This window comes from Perna viridis, chromosome 12 (genome assembly GCF_037379345.1).
Source record: "Perna viridis isolate PV_CMFRI_1.1 ecotype Kerala chromosome 12, ASM3737934v1, whole genome shotgun sequence".
In the NCBI taxonomy this organism is placed as follows: domain Eukaryota; kingdom Metazoa; phylum Mollusca; class Bivalvia; order Mytilida; family Mytilidae; genus Perna; species Perna viridis.
In genome coordinates this window covers 36,666,459-36,687,551 of record NC_142456.1, presented here as the reverse complement: position 1 = coordinate 36,687,551, position 21,093 = coordinate 36,666,459, and the positions used below count along the sequence as shown (strand labels likewise).

At 33.0% G+C, this 21,093-nt stretch overlaps 2 protein-coding genes and 1 long non-coding RNA gene across 5 annotated transcripts in view; 2 read left to right on the top strand and 1 right to left on the bottom strand.

Annotated features, from left to right (window-relative positions):
• The first annotated feature begins 346 nt into the window (after positions 1-346).
• On the top strand, positions 347-6,397 carry LOC148602162 (glutathione S-transferase 1-like). Its single transcript, XM_088556795.1, has 6 exons — positions 347-532; positions 1,857-1,993; positions 2,815-2,907; positions 3,968-4,074; positions 4,542-4,652; positions 5,425-6,397. Exons 1-6 carry the CDS (start codon positions 516-518, stop codon positions 5,587-5,589), a joined length of 630 nt encoding a protein of 209 aa, XP_088412921.1. The 5' UTR covers positions 347-515; the 3' UTR covers positions 5,590-6,397.
• Positions 6,398-6,501: 104 nt separating this feature from the next.
• The window catches only part of LOC148602159 (uncharacterized), a 35,718-nt gene continuing 21,126 nt past the window's right edge, over positions 6,502-21,093 (bottom strand). For 2 of the 3 annotated variants that reach the window (XM_088556793.1, XM_088556792.1), the window contains 5 exons: positions 13,269-13,406; positions 11,633-11,707; positions 11,313-11,447; positions 10,335-10,599; positions 6,502-6,945 (listed from right to left, as the gene is read on the bottom strand). In XM_088556793.1, coding sequence (XP_088412919.1) covers position 6,945; positions 10,335-10,599; positions 11,313-11,447; positions 11,633-11,707; positions 13,269-13,406 — 614 coding nt within the window. In that variant the 3' untranslated portion in view covers positions 6,502-6,944. Of the gene's footprint in view, positions 6,946-10,330; positions 10,600-11,312; positions 11,448-11,632; positions 11,708-13,268; positions 13,407-21,093 lie in introns of all 3 variants that reach the window. The other variant, XM_088556791.1, reaches the window with a different exon arrangement.
• On the top strand, positions 15,647-17,899 carry LOC148602161 (uncharacterized). The gene is made up of 2 exons (XR_015917378.1): positions 15,647-15,976; positions 17,724-17,899. It is a non-coding gene; the product is annotated as an uncharacterized LOC148602161 (long non-coding RNA).

Below are 21,093 nucleotides of genomic sequence, written 5' to 3'. Positions count from 1 at the left end.
AGGTTACAAGTATTTGCGATTTAGGTAGATCTTACTTAGTACACTCATGTATATTGGATCACAACCACTCCAACACATATATTGCTGTTCTAGAATTATCTATTGCATTACATATACATAGATTGTTGTTCTAAAAAATATTCCTAAGACTTGTTATATACATTAACATAGTCAGTTTATTGTTGAAATGTACACAAAATACTAAAGTTGGTCATTGTGTCTCGTTTGTCAATACATTTAAAGTCACCAACCGGGGCGATATTTAAAGGGTACGATTTGGAACATGTAACACGCGTTCAAAATTTAGAACAAGTCACATTCCAAAGACGTTGTAAATCGAAAAATGAGGACAAAATATAGGAAATAGATTTTAGTGGCTAATTTGAACATAATATAAAGTAACCATAACAAAGAAAAACAAATAAATGCCCATAGGTTAAATACCATGCTCGCTAGGCTAAACTACCGTTGTGGCTATACGTGAATACGTGAACTTAAATAGCATACATTGTACCATGGGGTCAGGCGCAAGGTAAAATATTAATTAATACAAAAAAAAAAACTATTTGTAAACACCTAGATGAGTTTTGCACTATTTTATACACACTTTTGTTTAAGTTATTATTATTATTATTATATTATTATTATTATTTTTATTTTTATTTTATTTGCCTTTTCTTTATTTTTTAAATAGTTTTAAAGAATCTTTTATAAAGTTTTGTTTGAATGATTACGTATTATGCAGGTTGACGGTAATAGTGTGTTTGTACCATTGAGTTGTTACAACACTAGTCTTGTTTAATTTGTGTTTGTTTAATTTTGTCTAAAATCTGTGGGAAATATAGCCTGCAACCCCTCCCCCTTTTTATAGAAATTGTTGGATCCATCCATGGCGAAGTGTCAGTCACAAAACACCTATATAACTTCACTGTATCTGTTTATGTCACTTGAAGTGCTACACTTAATTCACTAAGAGGCGACCAATTTGGGGGGATTTTCCGTGGTGAGAATATTTATTTTTGAAAATTTTCGGGCCGAATAATTTATTTTCAACCTCATCAGGGCAAGATTTTTTTTAAAATTATTTTCTTTTTATTTTATGATATATGTGGACTGGACTCAATAAGTGGATTTATTTATTGTCTAAGCTAGAAAATTTTATTTTTAACTCACAGGACCAGAATATTTACTTCCAAAAATTGCTAGCCCCTCAAAATAAATGGTCGTACCCGTATAGATGGTCAGCTTCAATTTTAGACATTTAAGTAGCGTCACAAGGGGAATAGACTCCATATATGAACAGCTAACACACACGTGCAGCAAGTGATTTAACACAACGTGATTTACTTTAAATTAAAACAATGGAATCACCGAACTTAAACGAAAATTAGTTTAAGCATTAGACCCATGTTCAAAGTATTTCAATAGAAAATGTTATTCTTAGACAAAAATAGTTACACGCGAGTAACACGTGCAAATTAAAGTAAACACATACTATATAACGAAAATACGTATGGTGCATATGTCAAAGAGACAAAACACACACTGGAATGAAAATATCAGGCCAAGGCCACGTTCATTGGTCTTCAATAAACCACGAGGAAATCCTCGTACCACAGGTTAGGCTGCAGCTGGCCCCAAAACATCATTATACACTAGTACAGTGAAAAAATTCCCCCTATATATTCAAATAATTAACACAAAACTGATCTAAAGTTTAAAACGAAACAAGACATACATTACAGAGGCCAGAAATTTTTGACTTGGGACAGACGCAAAAATGCCCCTATATACTCAAGTAGCATTAAAAAAATCATACTTGTACTGGTACATGTAACTACATTTACTCTATACAGCAAAGGTGGAGATTACAAGTTGACTTACTTCAATGGCAGAGGAAGAGCAGAAGTCGCCAGACTGTGCTTAGCAGCTGCAGGGGTAAAATTTACCGACAATAGGATAGAGCAATCCGATTGGCCAGCATACAAACCCAGTAAGTAATTTTAATTCGGTTTCACTTGATATTCGTTTAATTTGTTGCTTTTTGGATCGCTTTTCACACACAGTTTCCCAAAAGATTATGAGGTGTTTATATTTCCTTTATTCGGTTATTCGATCATGAACACAAGAATACGAGAAGAATGCCGTAATGTCAAAAGTGTTGGAATACGTAGACAAAAAGTACAGTTTCACTGATACATGTTCTCGCCTGAATATAGCTTAAATATTGCTGCTCGGGCGTTAAACCCCAACAGTCAATCAGCTGATACATGCACATGTACATACAAAACATATAACTATAGAGCACTATTAAAATTCATCAAGAATTCGCGAACTATAAAAAAAAGGGAAAAACGCTGGTATTCCGGATGGGTAAGCTGCTCCAACTAGTGCTGGTTGTATCCAGTGTGGGAGAGAAAAAGCAGTTAAAATGCACATTGTTGGATAGAAGGATATTGTTTGCCAATAAGAAAATTTATGACACTTCATTGTGGCCAATCAAATCATTGTGACGACTGATTACAACATCTACGTGGATCATTGGAAAACAAAATAAATAACAATTTAAAAAAAAAATAGAAATAAATAATTTTGGACGGATAAGATTTCACTTTAAAACAGGATTTTGTTTAGCCTGTTGCAGGTTTGTGTATATTGTGAACTACAACTACTAGAATTTATAGGATAATAATACTTAAAATTGGTTAAATAGATACAGTTTGGTTATTACATGTGTATTAAAATATGCAATATTGCGTTACATGTAGCGTGTGAATTTCATTTTTTTCATGCTTTTATATAATTCAATTTTAGAAACACCTTTGGGATTTTTACCTGTATTGGAACTGAATGGAAAAGAGCTGACGCAACAGTTAGTGGTCAACAGATTTTTGGCTGAAAGATTCGGTACGTTACCATTATGAAAACGTTAAGCTATTATTACATAAAGGATTTTCGGATAAACATAAGATATTTTCTATAATAATATTGAACATTTTAAGAAAGATAGATTAGCACCCTGAAACGCACGGATCCCCGTTTGTGCCATGATCTAATTATTGTCGGAAATGCAAAATAAGGGTTAAATGTATCTCAGGTTAATTCCAAGCATGTGTGGTACAGTGTCAGTTGTTGACATATTAAGGTTTTACAACTATATGAACATACAATGCCTTGATACTTAAAAAAAACATTTTTGGACTTTTAGTTTCTAGCTTCATGCTGTAGGGATAATTTGGATTTTTGTATTTATTAATATTGGGTTATTTGATACGTATACTATTGTAGGGTGCTTTATGGGATTCTTCTGGTTAAACCACAAAGTCTGTGTTCCTTTAATGGTCCGTTTTAAAGTAGTTTGTTAATATGATGGAGTCAATGACCTTAATTGACAGCGAAGTCCGAAGTCCGAAGCGTAAAGTATTAGGTTCACTTTTCAACAAATTGGACTCCATGCCATTTATAATATTGCAAAGTTTGTTTAGAATTTTTTCATCAGCATCCAAGAATATTCAAAATATTTGTAAAATTATGGGAAGAACAATTTCTGGTTCAGCGTAGATTGAAGGGTTTAACAAGATCCTTCCAATCGGAAAAACTGTTTTTAGAAAAAAAATGTCAGAGTTATTCCAAAAAAATGACATAGACGTCGTTTAAATGTTTTGTCTAGCCGTCATTTTTACTATTTATGAAGCTTCAATGAATTGGCGTGGACAAAAACTCTCAAGTGTCAATATGATGAATTTCTAGAGGAATTTCTATTCATTTTAGATGACATTCCTTACCTAGAGGAAGTATGTCGTTTAGTTGGTAAAATTTTCCTCCATGAAGAAGGATGGATAGTGCCCCCTTACTGGGTTTATTTTCATAACAATGTTGACTATTATAAGGTTTGGTAACTCATGTTTGATCCCCTAATTCCTTTGTTTTACTATCAACCCAAATGTTTGACGCAATTCTGCTCCAGGTCTTATGGGAAGTAACTCAATGGAGAAAGCGAAAATTGACGAAGTCATGACCACTGTATGTGACTTTGCTGTAGACTGTGTTGGTACAATGTTTGCTTCAGACAAGGTGACGTATTTTAATATTAGTCGGTTATGCATGTGACATTTACCACGGGACCGATTGTTATTAAAGGCGCTAAACTTGCAATCACAAGATCGATATCGCTGTGGGTTCAAAACCCACATATGCCCAAGTTTTCAGGCAACCTAACCTAGGACGAGCGTACCGCTTCATTGATTTTTCAAACCTAGAATATCAGGCTTTAATCCCCTACAAACATATATGACGACCATGCCAGAAGCTTAAGTTAACTGTTTACTTTTACACGCACGTGTATTCAATGACGATGAACACAATCAATATTAATACATTGTACCATAACCTTATACATTTCTTAAACATAAAAAACCCCAACTTCTTCATGCATTGATTAACAATTAAACCATGACGCTTTGGTTTACCATTCAGACCAAATCGACCTTCACTTTATTATAATTCGATAAACATTCCATTCATTATTTTCTGTTTTACAGGCGGCTGCTGTCAAGAAAATTCTAGAAAACAACGCTCCAACTGTGCTAAACTACCTCAAGAAAACAGCAGAAAATAATCCAACAAGAAGCGGATATTTAGTCGGAGGAAAGGTATGATGAAAATTGTTAAAAGGCGCGGATCCAGAAAAGAAAGGGAGGTGTCTTCAAGACCTTTAATGGTCAATATTTGCTCCTAAACTGCTGAAAATAAACAAAAGTTTTCTCCATTTTTCCTTATCTTCAGTTTTTTTTATATTTTATCTATTTTATTTGGTTCACTACATTGAATATGTAGATCGTCCTTGTTTTCTGTTCTTAAGTACAGGCCATGTACATGGATATAGATGTACACGTATTTGAATTGTTTAATTATTGACGCTTGTATTATTTTTTGCCGATAATCAACCTGCCGGAACCCCCCTTGATCTTTTTGCTTATTGGTGTTCTTTCCTTTAAAATCCATAAGGATTTTTATCCATACTTTTGAGTTGTTGAGTTACAATGAAAAACAATTAAAATTGAAGGTCCTGATTAAAAGGTACCTCGCCTTCTAGCTCGATTTTGATTATTGTACACGTACAGGTAAAAACTTCTGAAGTAAAGATCAATCACATCGAATGAATGTCGACACCATTTAAAAGGTGGATTTTTTTTTTGCGTTAGGTGCACGCTGCTAGCTTGATGGTGTTTAAGGTACATCACAGATTTGCATACACATGTACAAACAGCAAATACGTACAATGTACATTGTGTACGTATTTTTTGTTTGAATTTGTGCTATAGTGAAGACCAAGTGCGTTTTCATATATGCATTTATATTTGTTTGTACTTTAATTGCTGTCCGTATTATAATTTAGTTTCTTAACCGTACATTTTTTTCTAGATATCAGTAGCTGACCTTGCTGCATACAACGCCTTCGAAGCATTATCAGGACTTTCAGATTCAGAATTAAACAAATATGAAGTTTTAAAAACATGTAGAGACAAGGTTGCAGCAAACCCTAACATAGCCAAATACCTCAAAGATCGACCTGTTACGCCATTTTAATGATTTACAAACACTCAAACTTCCTGAGAACAGATCCGTGAAAGAGTTGGGCAGGTGATATTGAACATTAACGAGTCATTCATCCTCACCTTTTTGCGTAGAAAATATTCATCACCGAAACAACCCTTTTACATTTTAAATTGCAGATCTAGGATAAGGCGAAGGATCATTCGAAATAATGATTTTTGAATGGTTGTTAGGTTGCAATAGAAATACCCAGCTAGCTTAGGTACCGACATACATTGTTACAAGTCATCATCAATTTTATCTTTTCAAATGGCTACTTAAGTACAGTTCTTCTTTCTGCATGTTATTAGTGGATCACCTGCTTCTGACATGCATGAATGTGTACTTAAAAGTACATCAAAAATGAATACGACATGTAACATGTTTCCTTTATAAGAAACATGACAATGTTCAATGTCAGCCTCGTATATTTGTAAGATGGCGACAAAAATGTGTAGTCAATTTTGAACAACATTGTCATTCAACTTAAACATTTCCTTGAGTGGTTATTTTAAGTTTTCTGTAGAACAACTGTTGTGCTATGACAGCAAATCTATTTAACTGAAACACTTATGGAATCTAACAGCTTAACTGAATAATTTCATGTTTGATGTTTATTCATAAAACATGTAGTTTTTTTTTTTTGTCACAGACGGTCATACATAAAAAAAGGGGAAAAAAAGGGAATACAACTGCATGGGACAAATGTTTTATAACCACAAGTCTTTATTGGGGGGGGATTTTAATGGATTTTGTTTGAAAAATTGCTAATTTGCTGTTTATTTTCCGTTAAGAATGGGAGCGATATATTTTCATAACGTACATTGTATATGCATTTATGTTTAATGTAGATTTTGTGTACATTGTATGTACATTCAACGTCAGGGCAGTAAAAAAACTAAACACTTGCATATTATTAACTTTATGAATTCATTGCTTATATATTTATGATGTACATAAGCATTTTATTTATAGATGATATAATAAAAATATTACAAATAAGTAAAGCGTAGTCGTTAAAATAAAGGTATATGAACATCATACAGCTCTGGGCCGAAAACTCCAAACGTTTAGTAAACATAAAAAATACACACTTTAATGAAAGACATATGCTTTATTTTATCTAATTAAATTTTCTAAAATGATTTATAAAAGCTATGACTTATACACTACAATAATGACTTCTCAGTGAAACGTTCAGTGATTGATGGCAGTATAACATCTTCGTCATTTTAATTCAAACGCTCATAATACCCTGTCGTTGTCCAAGTTAAAACACTCCGTCATCGGGAATTTAAAAGCATTGAACTCCGTCTTCTGTGACAATACACCCTTCGGCTTCTCCACCACCTGTTAAGATAAGTAAATATGTATAAATTGTGAATAATCATTTTGTTTTTAACACACCTCATTAAATTGCAATCTAAACACTTATAGAACCAATGGAAAAAAGTGTCAAAACAGTTCAATATCAAGTTTGTTTAGTCACTAGGGACAGATGAAAAATGTAGGTGGTGATTTAAGAATTGGTCAGTCAAACAATCAATCAGAATGTGATTCATCACATCACAAGATAATGAAAGAAGTTGTTCAAACACATTTGTTAAATCCTAAAAACAACCATTTCCATATTAATTTCCCTGGATCTGATACTAGCATATATAGTGAAATAATGTTTGACTGGCTATAGTGTAAAATTTATGGTGTGAAATTTTCCCGTACTTTTCTATAACAGAATGTAACCGAACTATAGGTGTATTAATCTCCTGTGCCAAACTTGTACATTTATTGTCAAATACAAGGCCTACTGTAGTACTGAGTATTTCCAATCAAAGGGTATTGGCAATAAACACATGTATCATTGAATCACTTATCTAAAACTTCGACTTTGTTTTAAGGCAGAGCTGTTCTAAAAAAAATAATCCAAGTTCCGTCCTAATTCTTTAATACAATCCTGACACTTTCTTCAATAAAAAACCCACAATAACTGATGAAGGTCAATGTTACTTTTAAGAATATTTTAAATTTTTTTTTGGTTTCAAAATATGTTGGCCCACGAGTTCAGCACGAAACATATAAACTTCACGAAACAAACCGGAAACATCAGCTCTTTTAAATTAGCTTATAAATTATCTAACTGTAAGCTTATTACACGTATAAAGGAGTGCAACTTGGACAAATGTTTTATAAATACTTGCCCCAAGATCAGTTTAAGAAGCAGTCCTACTAAGAACCAGAAAAAAAAATAAAACAGTGTGAATAAGTAATTTGCTTTATTTGCACTGGTACACATATATTGATTCTGATGAAAGACAGCTTGAGGAAATATATTTCGGCATTTATTTTTCATATAATGTACAGAGTGCATTAGTGAAATACATTTAAGGTGGACGTATCTGTAAAATTAGAGTTATCTCCCTTTTCATGTCTTTCCCTTGGAATACTGATTATAGTAAACTACTGTTTGATTACAATGCTCTGGGGCATTCTTAACAACAACAAATACAAACCAATTAAATAAAAATGAAAAATATGTATTTTTTAATATGAAACGATCTAAGGCTTAATGACTCAATGGTGAACAAGAAGTTAAGCGCTTATTTTGTTTAATAAATAAAGTTTCCAAATAACAAGTAATTCAATGACGTATTTTGTATTTAATCAATTCCAAACTTTAAGTGTAGTGCAGAGTATTTGCATCGATAACTTTCAGCAATTGTATAATAAAGGGAAAAAACAGCAACAGTAGTTTTGTTTATAGTTAGTGAAATGACAATCCTAAATAAAATGATATTTTAAGACTTATAACCATGCGTAGGTAAGTTAGGATAAGTAGAATATAAATATCACGTGATATTTAATCAAAATTTCTTACCTTCAGGTTCACCGGGTATGTAATATGCAAATGATGGACCTTCATCCAGTTGCATGCACATTGTATATTGGATGAGAAAAATAACAACTAATCCAAGAAGGAAAATTGTAAACCTCATCTTTACACCGGGAAGTACGACTAGTGAGAGCGATGTTTGCTCAAATCATGATTTAATATATAAAAAAAATTGACATAAAATTACGTGTGTGGTACAAACAACTGTCATTATCTTGGAAATCAATGTTAAAAATAAGTCTAAAAATAAAACCTTGTAAAACATTTCCATTTGGCGGAAAAATAGATGATGACTTTAGAATATTTGAATAAAACCGAAATAAAATGTGTGTTTGGTCGAATATTTATTTGATCAAATGATGTCAAATGTGAAATTTAATGGTAGGTCTAGGAAATAAATGACAGTTTATATTATAATGCATGACTTACTCTGAACGTGAATGGTGTTCTAGGAAGTGTTTTTCTCCATTAAATTGATGACCTGATTGACTAACAACTAATTAAAAATATACATACTGGTTTAGGTTTAAACGCAATGATCCATGTTTAAGTGATATTATCCGTTGAACTACCTTGCACAAATGTGCAATTAAGAAATAATATTCAAATAAATGCTTTTCCACAACATACTAAATATGCATTTTTATTTTTGCATTGACGCCAATTTAGCCACGCTCTTACATGTCATTTTCACTTTTATAGCAATAAATGCATCTTAAATAAATTTAATTGCAATTTTGTACTAAATATCATGATTTCAAAAATGTTTGTACTATAAATATCTGTTTACAAAATTTGTTTTTCTTTTGTTGTTGTTTGCATATTTCAGATCTATAGTTCTTGTTGATTAACCGGGAATTTTATTTTCACATGTGCATACTAAGGTACATTGTAATATAATATATTTCTACTTGCAATATCGTCTTGTATCCCACAATTCTCATTTCATGAACGTAAGTGCAAGTAAAGGTTGCCAGAAAATTTTTATTCTACTGTTATTGAAATTAATAAAACTGAAAAATGTGTTTTAGAACATTTTTGTCTTATTTTCCTTTCAGTTAAGGGGGTAGACCTGGGGTAAGGGGCACAACTCTTACAAATCAACGTGGTTCATTCGTATTGATTTTATTCATGGTACGTACTATCTAAAACCTGAACATAAATTAAAACAAAGAAAAGCAGGTACGGTTTATTCCTGTTGCTTTTATTTAGCAATAAATTCATTATTCTGTCCGACATTATCTTCATATTAATAATAATCACAATATTGATAAGTTTACGAATTTTAATCAAAAGTGTTAGTATAGTAATTGTTTACTTCGTACTCGAGTTTGTACTTATAAGTAAATAAATACGACCCATTGACGTCAACTGGTATATCAGTTCTGATACATATATTAGTCAATACTTGAAAAAAAAAAAAACATTTTTTTTTACTTTTCATCAACTAATGCATGACGTCATATCATATCAATAAAGTCAAGTTGTTCTTTTTCATTTTAAGTGTTACTTTATTAAACAATTATGTTATATTCACGTCAACATCTCAGAGTTTTGTTGACCAAATTTCAACATTTCTATAACAATACGATGCAACTATTAGCAACTATTAAAATTTTGTAAAAAAAATAAGCGGAAAGGAGAGACCATATTTTTGGTAGCTTAAGGCTTACCCATTGAGTAAAAGTGGTGTATCATAAGCAAAGCTAAGAATCGTTAAAGCTGAATGATGTATGAAATAAGGGGAACCGTATATGGAATGCACGGATAGTTTACAACACGCGAATACAATTTCAAATTGTTTTTCTTTATATATGTATCTTTAAATATTCTTTCAAAGATTACCTACTAAATAACATTTGCTTTCCGATCCACGGCCTCTAACTCTTCTAATTCTGTTGTCTCCCTTTTTGTTGGTTTGCGTTCTCTACAGCTAATGACGACACAAACAGTTGAAGTGATCAGACAGAAAATCAGGCTGAGCCACATGAAGGCGAATGACCAGCCAAATTTATATCTAAATGGTAAATCATTCCAATCTGCTGATGCAAATTTCTTCACCACACGTTCAATGTTGCTGATGTATATGGCCATGCCAATGGCAATAAAGATGGCTGTTGGTAAAATATAAAATGTAAGCAACATCATTTTCAGAGTCAAATTTGAAGTTACCCCTTTAACAATGTGTACAGTATAACTAACTTTGCAATATTAATAATTGGTATATTTTACATATTTCGTGTCAAGTTTATTAGCTGTTATAAAAAATAAGATGCATACTGCGATACATGTCTTAATCTAACCCCAAATAAACTAAGAAATCTTTCTAACTAAGACATCTTTTGAAGTCTCTTTGTATCAATAAAAAAAACATAATTTAAACCCTGTTAAAAAAAACTCCTGTCTTGACCAACCCAATTTATTAGCAAAAAGGGTTCGGTTAATTAATAGAAATATTTGTATATGAGACTCGTTAAAGTGGTTAAAACTTAAACAGAAAGAGAGGAATTATGTACATGTCGTTTCTGATCATTAGTCATTGTTGTTTCTGCTTTGCTTGACTATTACAAAACTTGCAAGTAATGATAATACATGTACTTTTAAAAACATATTGAATCATTATCGAAAACCACTAGCATCAGTCTAACAATGACGTTATCTCACATAGGCCACCCTTTTTGGTTACTAAAACTGTAAAGTTTGGTGATTTGTAAAACATTGGTAAAATGACCATTCTTTTGGTTTAACCAAAATTTGAGTGAAGTATAGAACACCATTTGTTTTATTTCGTACACTTAATAGAACAAATTAATATGCGTAAACATACCTGTTAAATTGTAGTAGAAGATAGTTGCGATGGTTACCATTGCCCATCTGATGTTACCAAGGACGTTACAAATTCCACAAACAAAAACCAAAATCAAAGACGTCAAAAATATTGGACTGGCCTCCCGCTGACATTCTAAAAGTAGTACATGAGTTATGTTTAGTTAAAGTGTTCGTTCTGTTGTACGTTTGGCACGCCTCTGATTTAATCACAACAACTATTGAATATTTAATATATGGTGTAGTACTATCAAATAACTAAATTTAGACATTTGCTTAATTTACTTTTTCTATACGTCCCAAACCCATCTAATCCCGTACCTGCTAATGATACGACAACTTCATCTGGGTCTGATCTGGTTATGGTATAGTCAAGATAAACACAAGTTTTCTCACCTAAAACATAAATAAATAAGTACGATAAAAATTCAGTTACAATGGCTATTCTTAGTGGCAAAATATATCAACATCTTTAACCGATGGAGTATACATATCACAATTGATCTGTTTCTATCATTTATGTGCTTTATACACGGCTTGTTTTTATGAAGCGAGGATATTGTCAAACAATCTTCTATGGAAAGGTGTGTTTATCATCACTAGAAAGATGCCGCTTTATGGTTGTCATCATGAACTCGTGGATCGTTTCGGTGTATCTATCTGCGCCATGAAAACTGATTTGTTCAACGTGTCATAGTTTTTCTTTCCTCTTATGTCTACCCCGGATTTGACTTTTTATGAGCAACTCGGCGAGTGTTTCTAGAAAAGCAGAGGATGCTTACTCTACCGGTTCACCTGGTGCTTACCCTACCGGTACACCTGGTCCATGCTCCCAGTTTTTAGTGGAGTCCGAGTTGCTCATTTGCTTTTGTTACTTTGTATGTATTATTTTAGTTACTTTATGTTCTTTGTTGTGTGTCTGTTTTCCATGTCTTCTCTTTGTCCCTTGATTACATTCTATTGATTACCGCTAGAACCTTGGTTCTTTTGATTACTCTTTCAATTTTCAATAGGATAGCGTTTATTTTCTAGTGGGTCCTCACAATATGAATGATTAATGTAGAGTTTCTATCCCACAAATGAGACAAGATGTCGTCATTTACAACCTCATGAATGAGACGATTACCCTATTTTACTCACATGTACCAGGTGTCACGGAAGGGACAAAACATGTTTTCCCATCCGTACCACCTTCTGACAAACTCGTTTTTGTTTGTTAGAATTCATTTTGCAAGTGCTTTATAACGAGAATGGATATGATGAAAATATCAAAGAGACAACAACTCGAACGGGATGAAAAATGTCAGCTCAAGGTTTTAGTTTTTCTTCAGCTGTCTTGTTATTATTGTCGTCAGGTTTTTATATATAACGATAAAAAGTACAGTGTATCTGTCAAAGAGACAATAACCCCATCGAAATGAAAATGTCAGCGCAAAGCCATCCATTGCTTTTTAATGATCGACGAAGAAACCCTCATACCACAATGCAGGGTGTCCCAAAATCATCATTATACACATGTATCTCCAAGAGTTTCCCCTATATACTCAAGTAACATTGAAAACAAACTAAAGGTAAAAAAGAATATGTATTTATGTTTTCATAGTTTACATTTCCTCTTTCTGGCCTGTATTGAATTTTGATGTCTCTTACTGTTCTTTTTTATGCCCTGGTATTTTGAAAGCTCCACGCAGCGGCAGACGTCCGTTCCTTCTCTTATTAACCGCTGCAGACAGGCATTTCAAAACTTTTCGGGCATTATTCAAATACGTCGTTTGACAATCGGATAACGTCGTGTAAAATCATTCACTTTTCCCCACTTCGCAAGATTCTTGCATTTTCTGAGAGAGCTCGCTGCAGCGTCCAGGGTAAACAACGAACATCAGACGCTTTGTTATTACCCTTCATTAGGCAATCTGAATATTTTATACGATAACTTAAAATATGGGAATATACTTACCATTCACAACACAAAGCTGCCACAATCCCATTGCAGTAGATATTGGGATAGTTAAAGAGATGTTTGCTATGTCAAAATCAAGCTCAAAATCCTTGACGAAAACTAGTTCGTCAACCAGTAACCAGTACTCGGAAGAAACTGCAAGAATATTCGTGACAAGTGCAATTACTCCTGCGGAAAATGACAGAACGACTAGTATACTACCGATACTATAGCGATGCATATCTTAGTCTGCCCGTCTATATCAAAAGCACATTTTTTATCCTTTAAGACAAAAGAGGAGAAACAAAAATTAAATTCCATATACACAATCACGATATGTCATATTGGAAGGATATACCACTTGAAAATAAACGCTACGCTAATACATACAAAAAATGATATCATTGTACATTCGCTGTAATCTAATTCCCAATTCCTATAAATTTGTCCTACTAAAATGTAGCTATCCAAATGGCAAATGAGCACTTTTATGTAATTATAGGCAATCAAATGAAAAACTGTGACCAATTTTCATTTTAACGTGTTTCATGTATTCATGTATGTAAAATACAATTATTCGTGTCTATAAAATCTACTTTTGACCTTGTGCTTTGATTAAAATACCTCGGTTTTGTATTACTCATAGATATGCCTTCCTTTTTCTGTTTTATACCCTGCCAAACGATGTGGCGATATATTATATGATACCCTTCGAAATATTGCATGTCCTTCCCTCCATCCGCCGTTCGTCCCTCGATGGGATCAATATGGAATCTTGAAAACGGATCAATGACTTTTTAGAGGATTGAGGATCGCTACGGTGTATCTATCTGCGCCATGAAAACTGATTTGTTCAACGTGTAATAGTTTTTTTTCTCTTATGTTTACCCCGGACTTGACTTTTTATGAGCAACTCGGCGGGTATGTCCAGAAAAATAGAGGATGCTTACCATACCGGTGCACCTGGTCCATGCTCCCAAATTTTAGTGCAGTCCAAGAAGCTTATTTGCTTTTGTTACTTTGTGTATATGATTTTGGTTACTTTGTGTTCGTTGTTGTGTATGCCTGTTTTCCATGTCTGGTCTTTGTCCCTGGATTACATTCTTTTGATTACCGTTATAACCCTTGATTACTCTTTTTAAACCTTTTAAACGTTTGCACAGATGTGTAATACCGATGAAATACAGGTTAAGTTCAAGTTTCAGTAAAATTCGACATGCTGTTTTAAACATTTTGCCATCCTTTTTTTTTTTTGGATATCACTGAATATCCCATTAATCTCTTATTTTGACGTCTGTGTTTGTTCTTCTTCTATTTACCAAGAACAGTTGTCAATAGTATACTATACAGCTTTGAGTGGTTTCTTCATAATGTATTATAATGTATTATAATATTGTATATTGACAAATTATTTCATATTTGTTTTAATTTTCTAAATAAAAAATTTACAACACAAATAAAATAAAGAAAATTGTGGTTGAATGTGAAAGAAAAAATATATTACATGATCATTGTTATCTCTTAACAGTAAAATTCATCCATATTACTGTATGAATTTATTCTGAACAAATACTTATAAATATGCTTAATTCAATTGAACCGTATACATGATATAATTAATGTACTACAAATCATTCCTATCATATCAAGTATCAATGATTTACAACAGCAAACTGAATCTAATTTGCTCAATTTTAAAGTTTGGGAATTTTGTTGTTATCCTTAATACAATTGATACTCTTACCACAGAAAACAATACAAAAAGAATACCATGCAGTCAATTGTAATCTTCAGTTTATTATAATTATTTCTAAATGAATTCCTCAGCATGAATTTTTAAAAAAATTTTAAGTAAAATTAACAGGGTTTGTAAGTCTCGTTCTTCTTTTACTTTTTTACAGGATTTTCCTATGTAAAACATATGGAAATCCGGACACCGATATGCATTCAAAGGTTAACTTTCAGGATCTTGAAACGTTGCGTTGCGATGCAAAATCTTCCATTTAGTGCTTCACTTGATAGCTTTATCATGCATATATAAAAAGAAATTTGTCATTTTCAATCCTGTTATAACACGAAAAATTGTTTTGATCAACGTTCTGTAAATGACAAATCCCAATTTATTTGACAGTATATAAGGACCCTTTCATGTGAAACTACGGAGTCACATGACGAGACTAAATACCCTAAGTCCAATATCACAAAAATTGCAAGGTAAGTTTACATGAAATTGTGAGTATTAAATCATATTTTCTATCTATTCTCCGCTATAAATTTATTCATATTAACTGCATATTAAAAATATTAGTGGCAACGAACTGAAAGTGCCGTTTATGTAAAATGGCGCTCTTAAACATCACAATTACGTAATATTAACACGTTATTGTTGACCTAGTTCAGGATATAAGATGTTTGTAATGAAACAACACATTTTCCCTTTGATTTAAATTTCTTGTAAAACAGTTAAATACATAACAAGTCAAGATAAGGTCACAATGCATTTTATTGAGTCATACAAAGGTAATTAAGCAAGGCATTTCATACACCGAGGGAAGCTGCCTAAGCAAGCCTCGTGAAGCAAGCGGTAAAATGAACGAGCTGATTCAGAAAGTGTTCGTTTTTGTTTTACTGATTGTTGTGCTTGGTGTGTACGGCATTCAAGCATACTCTGAATACGATAGAGATGGCGACGAAGGGTAGATTGGCCTTACCTTACAATGTATTTGGTAAGTTTTTCAAATAATTATGATCATTTTCTAGACTAGTTAATTTATCATAATGCAAAGAGAGCTGTCTTTACTGAGCCCTGGATAATTCGAATACCTGTCTTAACCATACATCTTCTGAAATCTCTTCCTGTCAATGTCAATGATTTTTGTACCTATGTAAACTGAATGCTTGCCTGAACGGAACAAAATTAAATCACCATTTCGATAGTCCGACATGGTGGAGGTTTGTATATGTTGTACTGTAAATGATCATTTCTACTTAACCTTTTAGTTCGTATAAAGATCAGGTGGTTGGTTAATTATATTGATTATATTCAACAGCTTTTTCTATCCTCCTTCGGTTAATTTTTGACTTTACATTAAAGGGGATGAGTACATAGTTAGGCCTTTAAAACTAGTTAACCCCATCAAAAATTTTACGAGATGTTAGTCATTAATGTGTCTTAGTGTCGTACTTTTTAATTTGATTTTGAAGAATTATTGTCGTTTAGTTACCATGGATTTTATTACCTTGTTTTCTTGGCCATTCAGAGCTAACAGAAAAGTTTAAACTTACTGAAGACCGTTGGTGCTCTCTGAAAGTATCAAAGTTTTTTTTATTTAAGTTTTACACTGGAGCATACGTTGTATGCTACTACTTTGGAACATGTGCTACGTTTCGCCATATCCGTTCTTTTACTGTTGATACTATACACAAAGAAGAAAAGGATATTTGGAAACTGTTTTTATATCACTTTAAGAAAAGATATACAAAAGGTGCAAATTCCTAACAAATATTCAAGAGAACTGCCTTGAGTAGTTGACAATTTTTCAAAAAATTATCTTCGTTAAAAAAGAAATAATTATAATACATGAATAGTTTATAAATTTGAAGAAAAAAGTATCTAACGTTTGATAAATGTATAATATTAGTGGTTGGACGATTTATTGGACATATATGAAGAATAACATAACATATAACTATTATATGTTCCCCCTATTTAAAAGGACGTCAATGCATGAGGTGAAAGAGTAACCAAGGGAACCAAGATTCTAGTGAGCATTTGAAAGTAACCGTTTGTGTTGCTAATTGAGTTTGCAAACATACAGATGGGCTTTTGCATTATAAGTTGACATATCAAAATGTCAGCGCAATCTAAAAATGTTAAATTTGCAGAAAAAGCATGGATATTTAAAGTTTGGATGACGACGAATACTTATTTTTTTAAAATTTTTAATCCACATTACACATTTAAATAAGAAAATAAGATTTTCCGTACGGCAATTACCATAACCAATGTAATCAAATCAGATCTACCCCATTGTAACAAATTCACAATATCAATATTATGAACTTAAGGAGGTAGACCTTGGCTAAGGGACACAACTCTTACAAATCATTGGAACGTTTGAATTCAGCATTTTACATCAATATCATGTAAGCACCAAAGTAACTTGGACTGATTTCAAATGGTTGAAAAGCTTTGGTGATACAAATATTTCACTAATTTCTAAAGTTATGTCCCTTACCCCAGGTCTACGTCCTTAGAAGGACCATCGAGGGAACCAGGATTCGAACGATAATCAAAGGAATATCATTATAACGACGAATACTGACTAAACATAGAAAATACACAGAAACTACAAATAGCTCAAAATGTTGGTTTTATTTTTATGATACTACTATTTTCCAACATCTTACTGTTTTACATCGTTGAGTACGGTACAATAATCCATGATTACAGTATTTTTTTGTCTTTTACAGATTTCAAGAAGTGAAGAATGATTAATCTTAGGAAACGCTGATATATAATATGTCGAAAACGAGATAAATTTTAAATGGAATTTAATCATTTACATTGTCGCTTATTTTCGTTACGAATAAAGTTTATTAAATGAACAAATATGTAATCAAATATTAAATTACATGCATGAACTAAATTGAATTTGTTTCAATTCAAAGTTAAGCCACTAGGTACTGCAATACCTTACGGATGTGATGACAACATCAAAAGTATAGGAAACCTTTCAAGCCAATATAACAATAGCATAAATGTGATGAATTTATTTGACAACAATCCAAGACGGGAAAGGAGTCATGGCCATCGCCACTACACGTCATCTAAGTTACATGATGTCTCCATAGATGGTCTTATTCCTTTCATACAAAAACCTCTTGGACTTCATTACATTAGAACCAAACTTTATTCTATACCGCTCACTCTACTACACTCCCTTTACAAAACAAATCTTGACACTCCTATTTCTGATCCCACCTCATCATTATGCAGACTTGTTGCCATCATTTTGGATATTGGTTTCCACAGACTCTTTAAACCAGTTTTTGTGAAAGGTCAAGATGAAGAAAAACGTTCATTTCTTCCACTACCGTTTGTCAACAAAGGTATAGATGCAATTAATTTGGCTAACATCCTCTATCACAAAAACGTTACAAACAAAATTCCCCCATATTTCAAAGACAAATCCATACCAATTATTTCATATTCCTATACTTCACCCATCGCATCTAAAATTTTCAATTATAAAAGGCTATTGCAGAACCTCGAGATTGAGGACTTCAAGGCTAAACCACCTGACTGTTCTTGCAAAACCTCTCCATTCAAGTATAGTCCTTCTGGTCACGTCGTTAAGGGAGATTTAACCATTATCGATAACGAATCTCTGCGTAATATCCTTTCTAAAGGTCCCAAGTACCGTGAACCACACTCCATAAATTGGAATTATAATTTTAAAGTTCTTATGGATGCCGTCGAGGACTATGCAAGAAAATGGATAAAACGAGAACAAGAAACATTGATTCTCTGTCAGAGTGGTTAAAGGCCGTGAGGTCTTTAATTTTGAAACGAATGAAAGTTTTAAGTAGGTCAATGAGTGCCAAGGCTACATCAGTTTTCAAAGACCCCGATGTAGCAAAAACATTGTCTACTATACATGACAAATATGTTGTCGTACCAGCAGACAAAGTCCAAAACAACATTGTATTTGTCTGCAAAACGTTTTATATCCAATGTTTATTATCAGAGGTAGACGTAGAAAATAATAGCAGTGATAAGACCTACACTGCTACCACTCTCTCCAAAGAAGAGATTGTGGAAAACCATAAATCTGTGCTATCCTCTTTTGGTCTCTCTACCAAGGACGATGACTGAGATTTACCGTCTATATACTGGATTCCTAAACTTCACAAGAATCCATACAAACAACGTTTCATGGCTGGATCTGCAAAATGTACCACCAAACCTCTTTCAAAACTTAACTTCTATACTCACAACTGTCAAAGAGGGTCTGCAGTCCTACCACAACACTTGTTACTCCCGTAGTGGTATTAATTCAATGTGGTTCCTGACAAAATTCGAAAGATCTTTTGGAGACAATCAGTTCAAGACTATTATCGGAATATAATAGCATTAAAACCTATGATTTTTCAACACTGTATACTTCTATTCCCTATACTCAGTTAAAATCCCGACTTAAAAACATTATACATCGTTGTTTTTCCAAAAAAGATGGTACACCTAGATACAAATATATAGTTCTTGGTAGAGATTCCTCATACTTTGTAAGAAATAATTCCAAATCATCTTCCAAATATACAGAGGAAGATGTTTACAAAATGGTGGAATTTTTAATCGACAACATATTTGTCCAGTGTGGTGGACGTCTTTTTCAACAAACGGTCGGCATTCCAATGGGAACAAATTGTGCTCCTTTACTAGCTGACCTATTCCTTCACTCTTATGAGGCTGACTTTATAGCTGATCTGATCAGGAAGAAAGAATATCGTTTGGCTACATCCTTCAATTTCAGTTTCCGCTGTATAGATGACGTATTATCTTTAAACAATCCTAATTTCGGGGATTTGATACATCGCATCTACCCAAAAGAACTTGAGATAAAGGATACTACAGACACTGTGAAGTCAGCCTCATATCTTGACCTACACTTAGAAATCGATGGTAAAGGAAAACTATTGACCAAACTTTACGACAAACGTTATGACTTTTCATTCAGAACTGTCAACTTTCCTTTCATCTGTGGCAACATCCCTTCGGCTCCTGCGTATGGAGTGTTCATATCACAACTCATACGTTATGCCAGAGCTTGCCGAAACTATGCAGACTTTTTGTATCGAGCTAGAGCTCTTACAAATAGGCTTCTGGAATAGGGTTATGTTGCTACAAGATTGAAGTCATCACTACAGAAGTTTTATGGTCGTCATCATGAACTCGTGGATCGTTATGGTGTATCCATCAGCACCATGAAAACTGATTTATTCAAATGGTCATGGTTTTCCTTTCCTCGTTTGTCTACCCCGGACTTGACGTTTTATGAGCAACTCGGCGGGTGTTTCTAGAAAAGCAGAGGACGCTTACCCTACCGGTGCACCTGGTCCATGCTTCCAGTTTTTAGTGGAGTCCGAGTTGCTCATTTACTTTTGTTACTTTGTGTATATGATTTTGGTTACTTTGTGCTCGTTGTTGTGTATGTCTGTTTTCCATGTCTGTTCTTTGAATATATATATATATCTATATATAGAAAAGAAGAATGTTGATGTAACATATCTTAGAGCAACGTAATACATGTTTTTTTTTCTTCCGCCAAACTTAAGATAGCAGAGTGATGTGCTTACCTAGTTAAATTGGAGAACTTTTGGCCCGTAGGTGCCGTGAATGGTTGAGTAATAACGAGTGGTACGGACAGATTTCAGATAAACCATGGGATTACAGGCAATAAAATCCAATTAACTAATCATGATAGACAAAAAAAATATAATAAACTTGTACATTTGTTTGTTTTATTATTTATAGTACATATGACCAGTTTAAAGATAGTGTCATGGAATATTAGGGGTGTCATTCTCTACGGTGTGTGTTACTTAAGCAAGTTACTTAACAATACTAGGTGTGATATCTGTATAATCAGTGAGCATAAACTGAAAGATTTGTCTACAATGGAAAAAGATTACACATGTGTATGTAAAACTGATGTTCTATCTAATGAGTACAGAGCCTTTCATGGTAAAGGCGGCATTACCATATTATATAGAAAAATCAGTGCAATTTTCTGTAGATGAAATTATGGACACTTCCTCGAATAGAATTGTAGGTATTGAG

Excerpts from the sequence above, each read along its gene's own strand:
- LOC148602162 (XM_088556795.1), top strand. Across the intron at positions 4,075-4,541 it reads CAATGTTTGCTTCAGACAAG|GCGGCTGCTGTCAAGAAAAT; the intron begins GTGACGTATTTT and ends TCTGTTTTACAG. Across the intron at positions 4,653-5,424 it reads GATATTTAGTCGGAGGAAAG|ATATCAGTAGCTGACCTTGC; the intron begins GTATGATGAAAA and ends ATTTTTTTCTAG.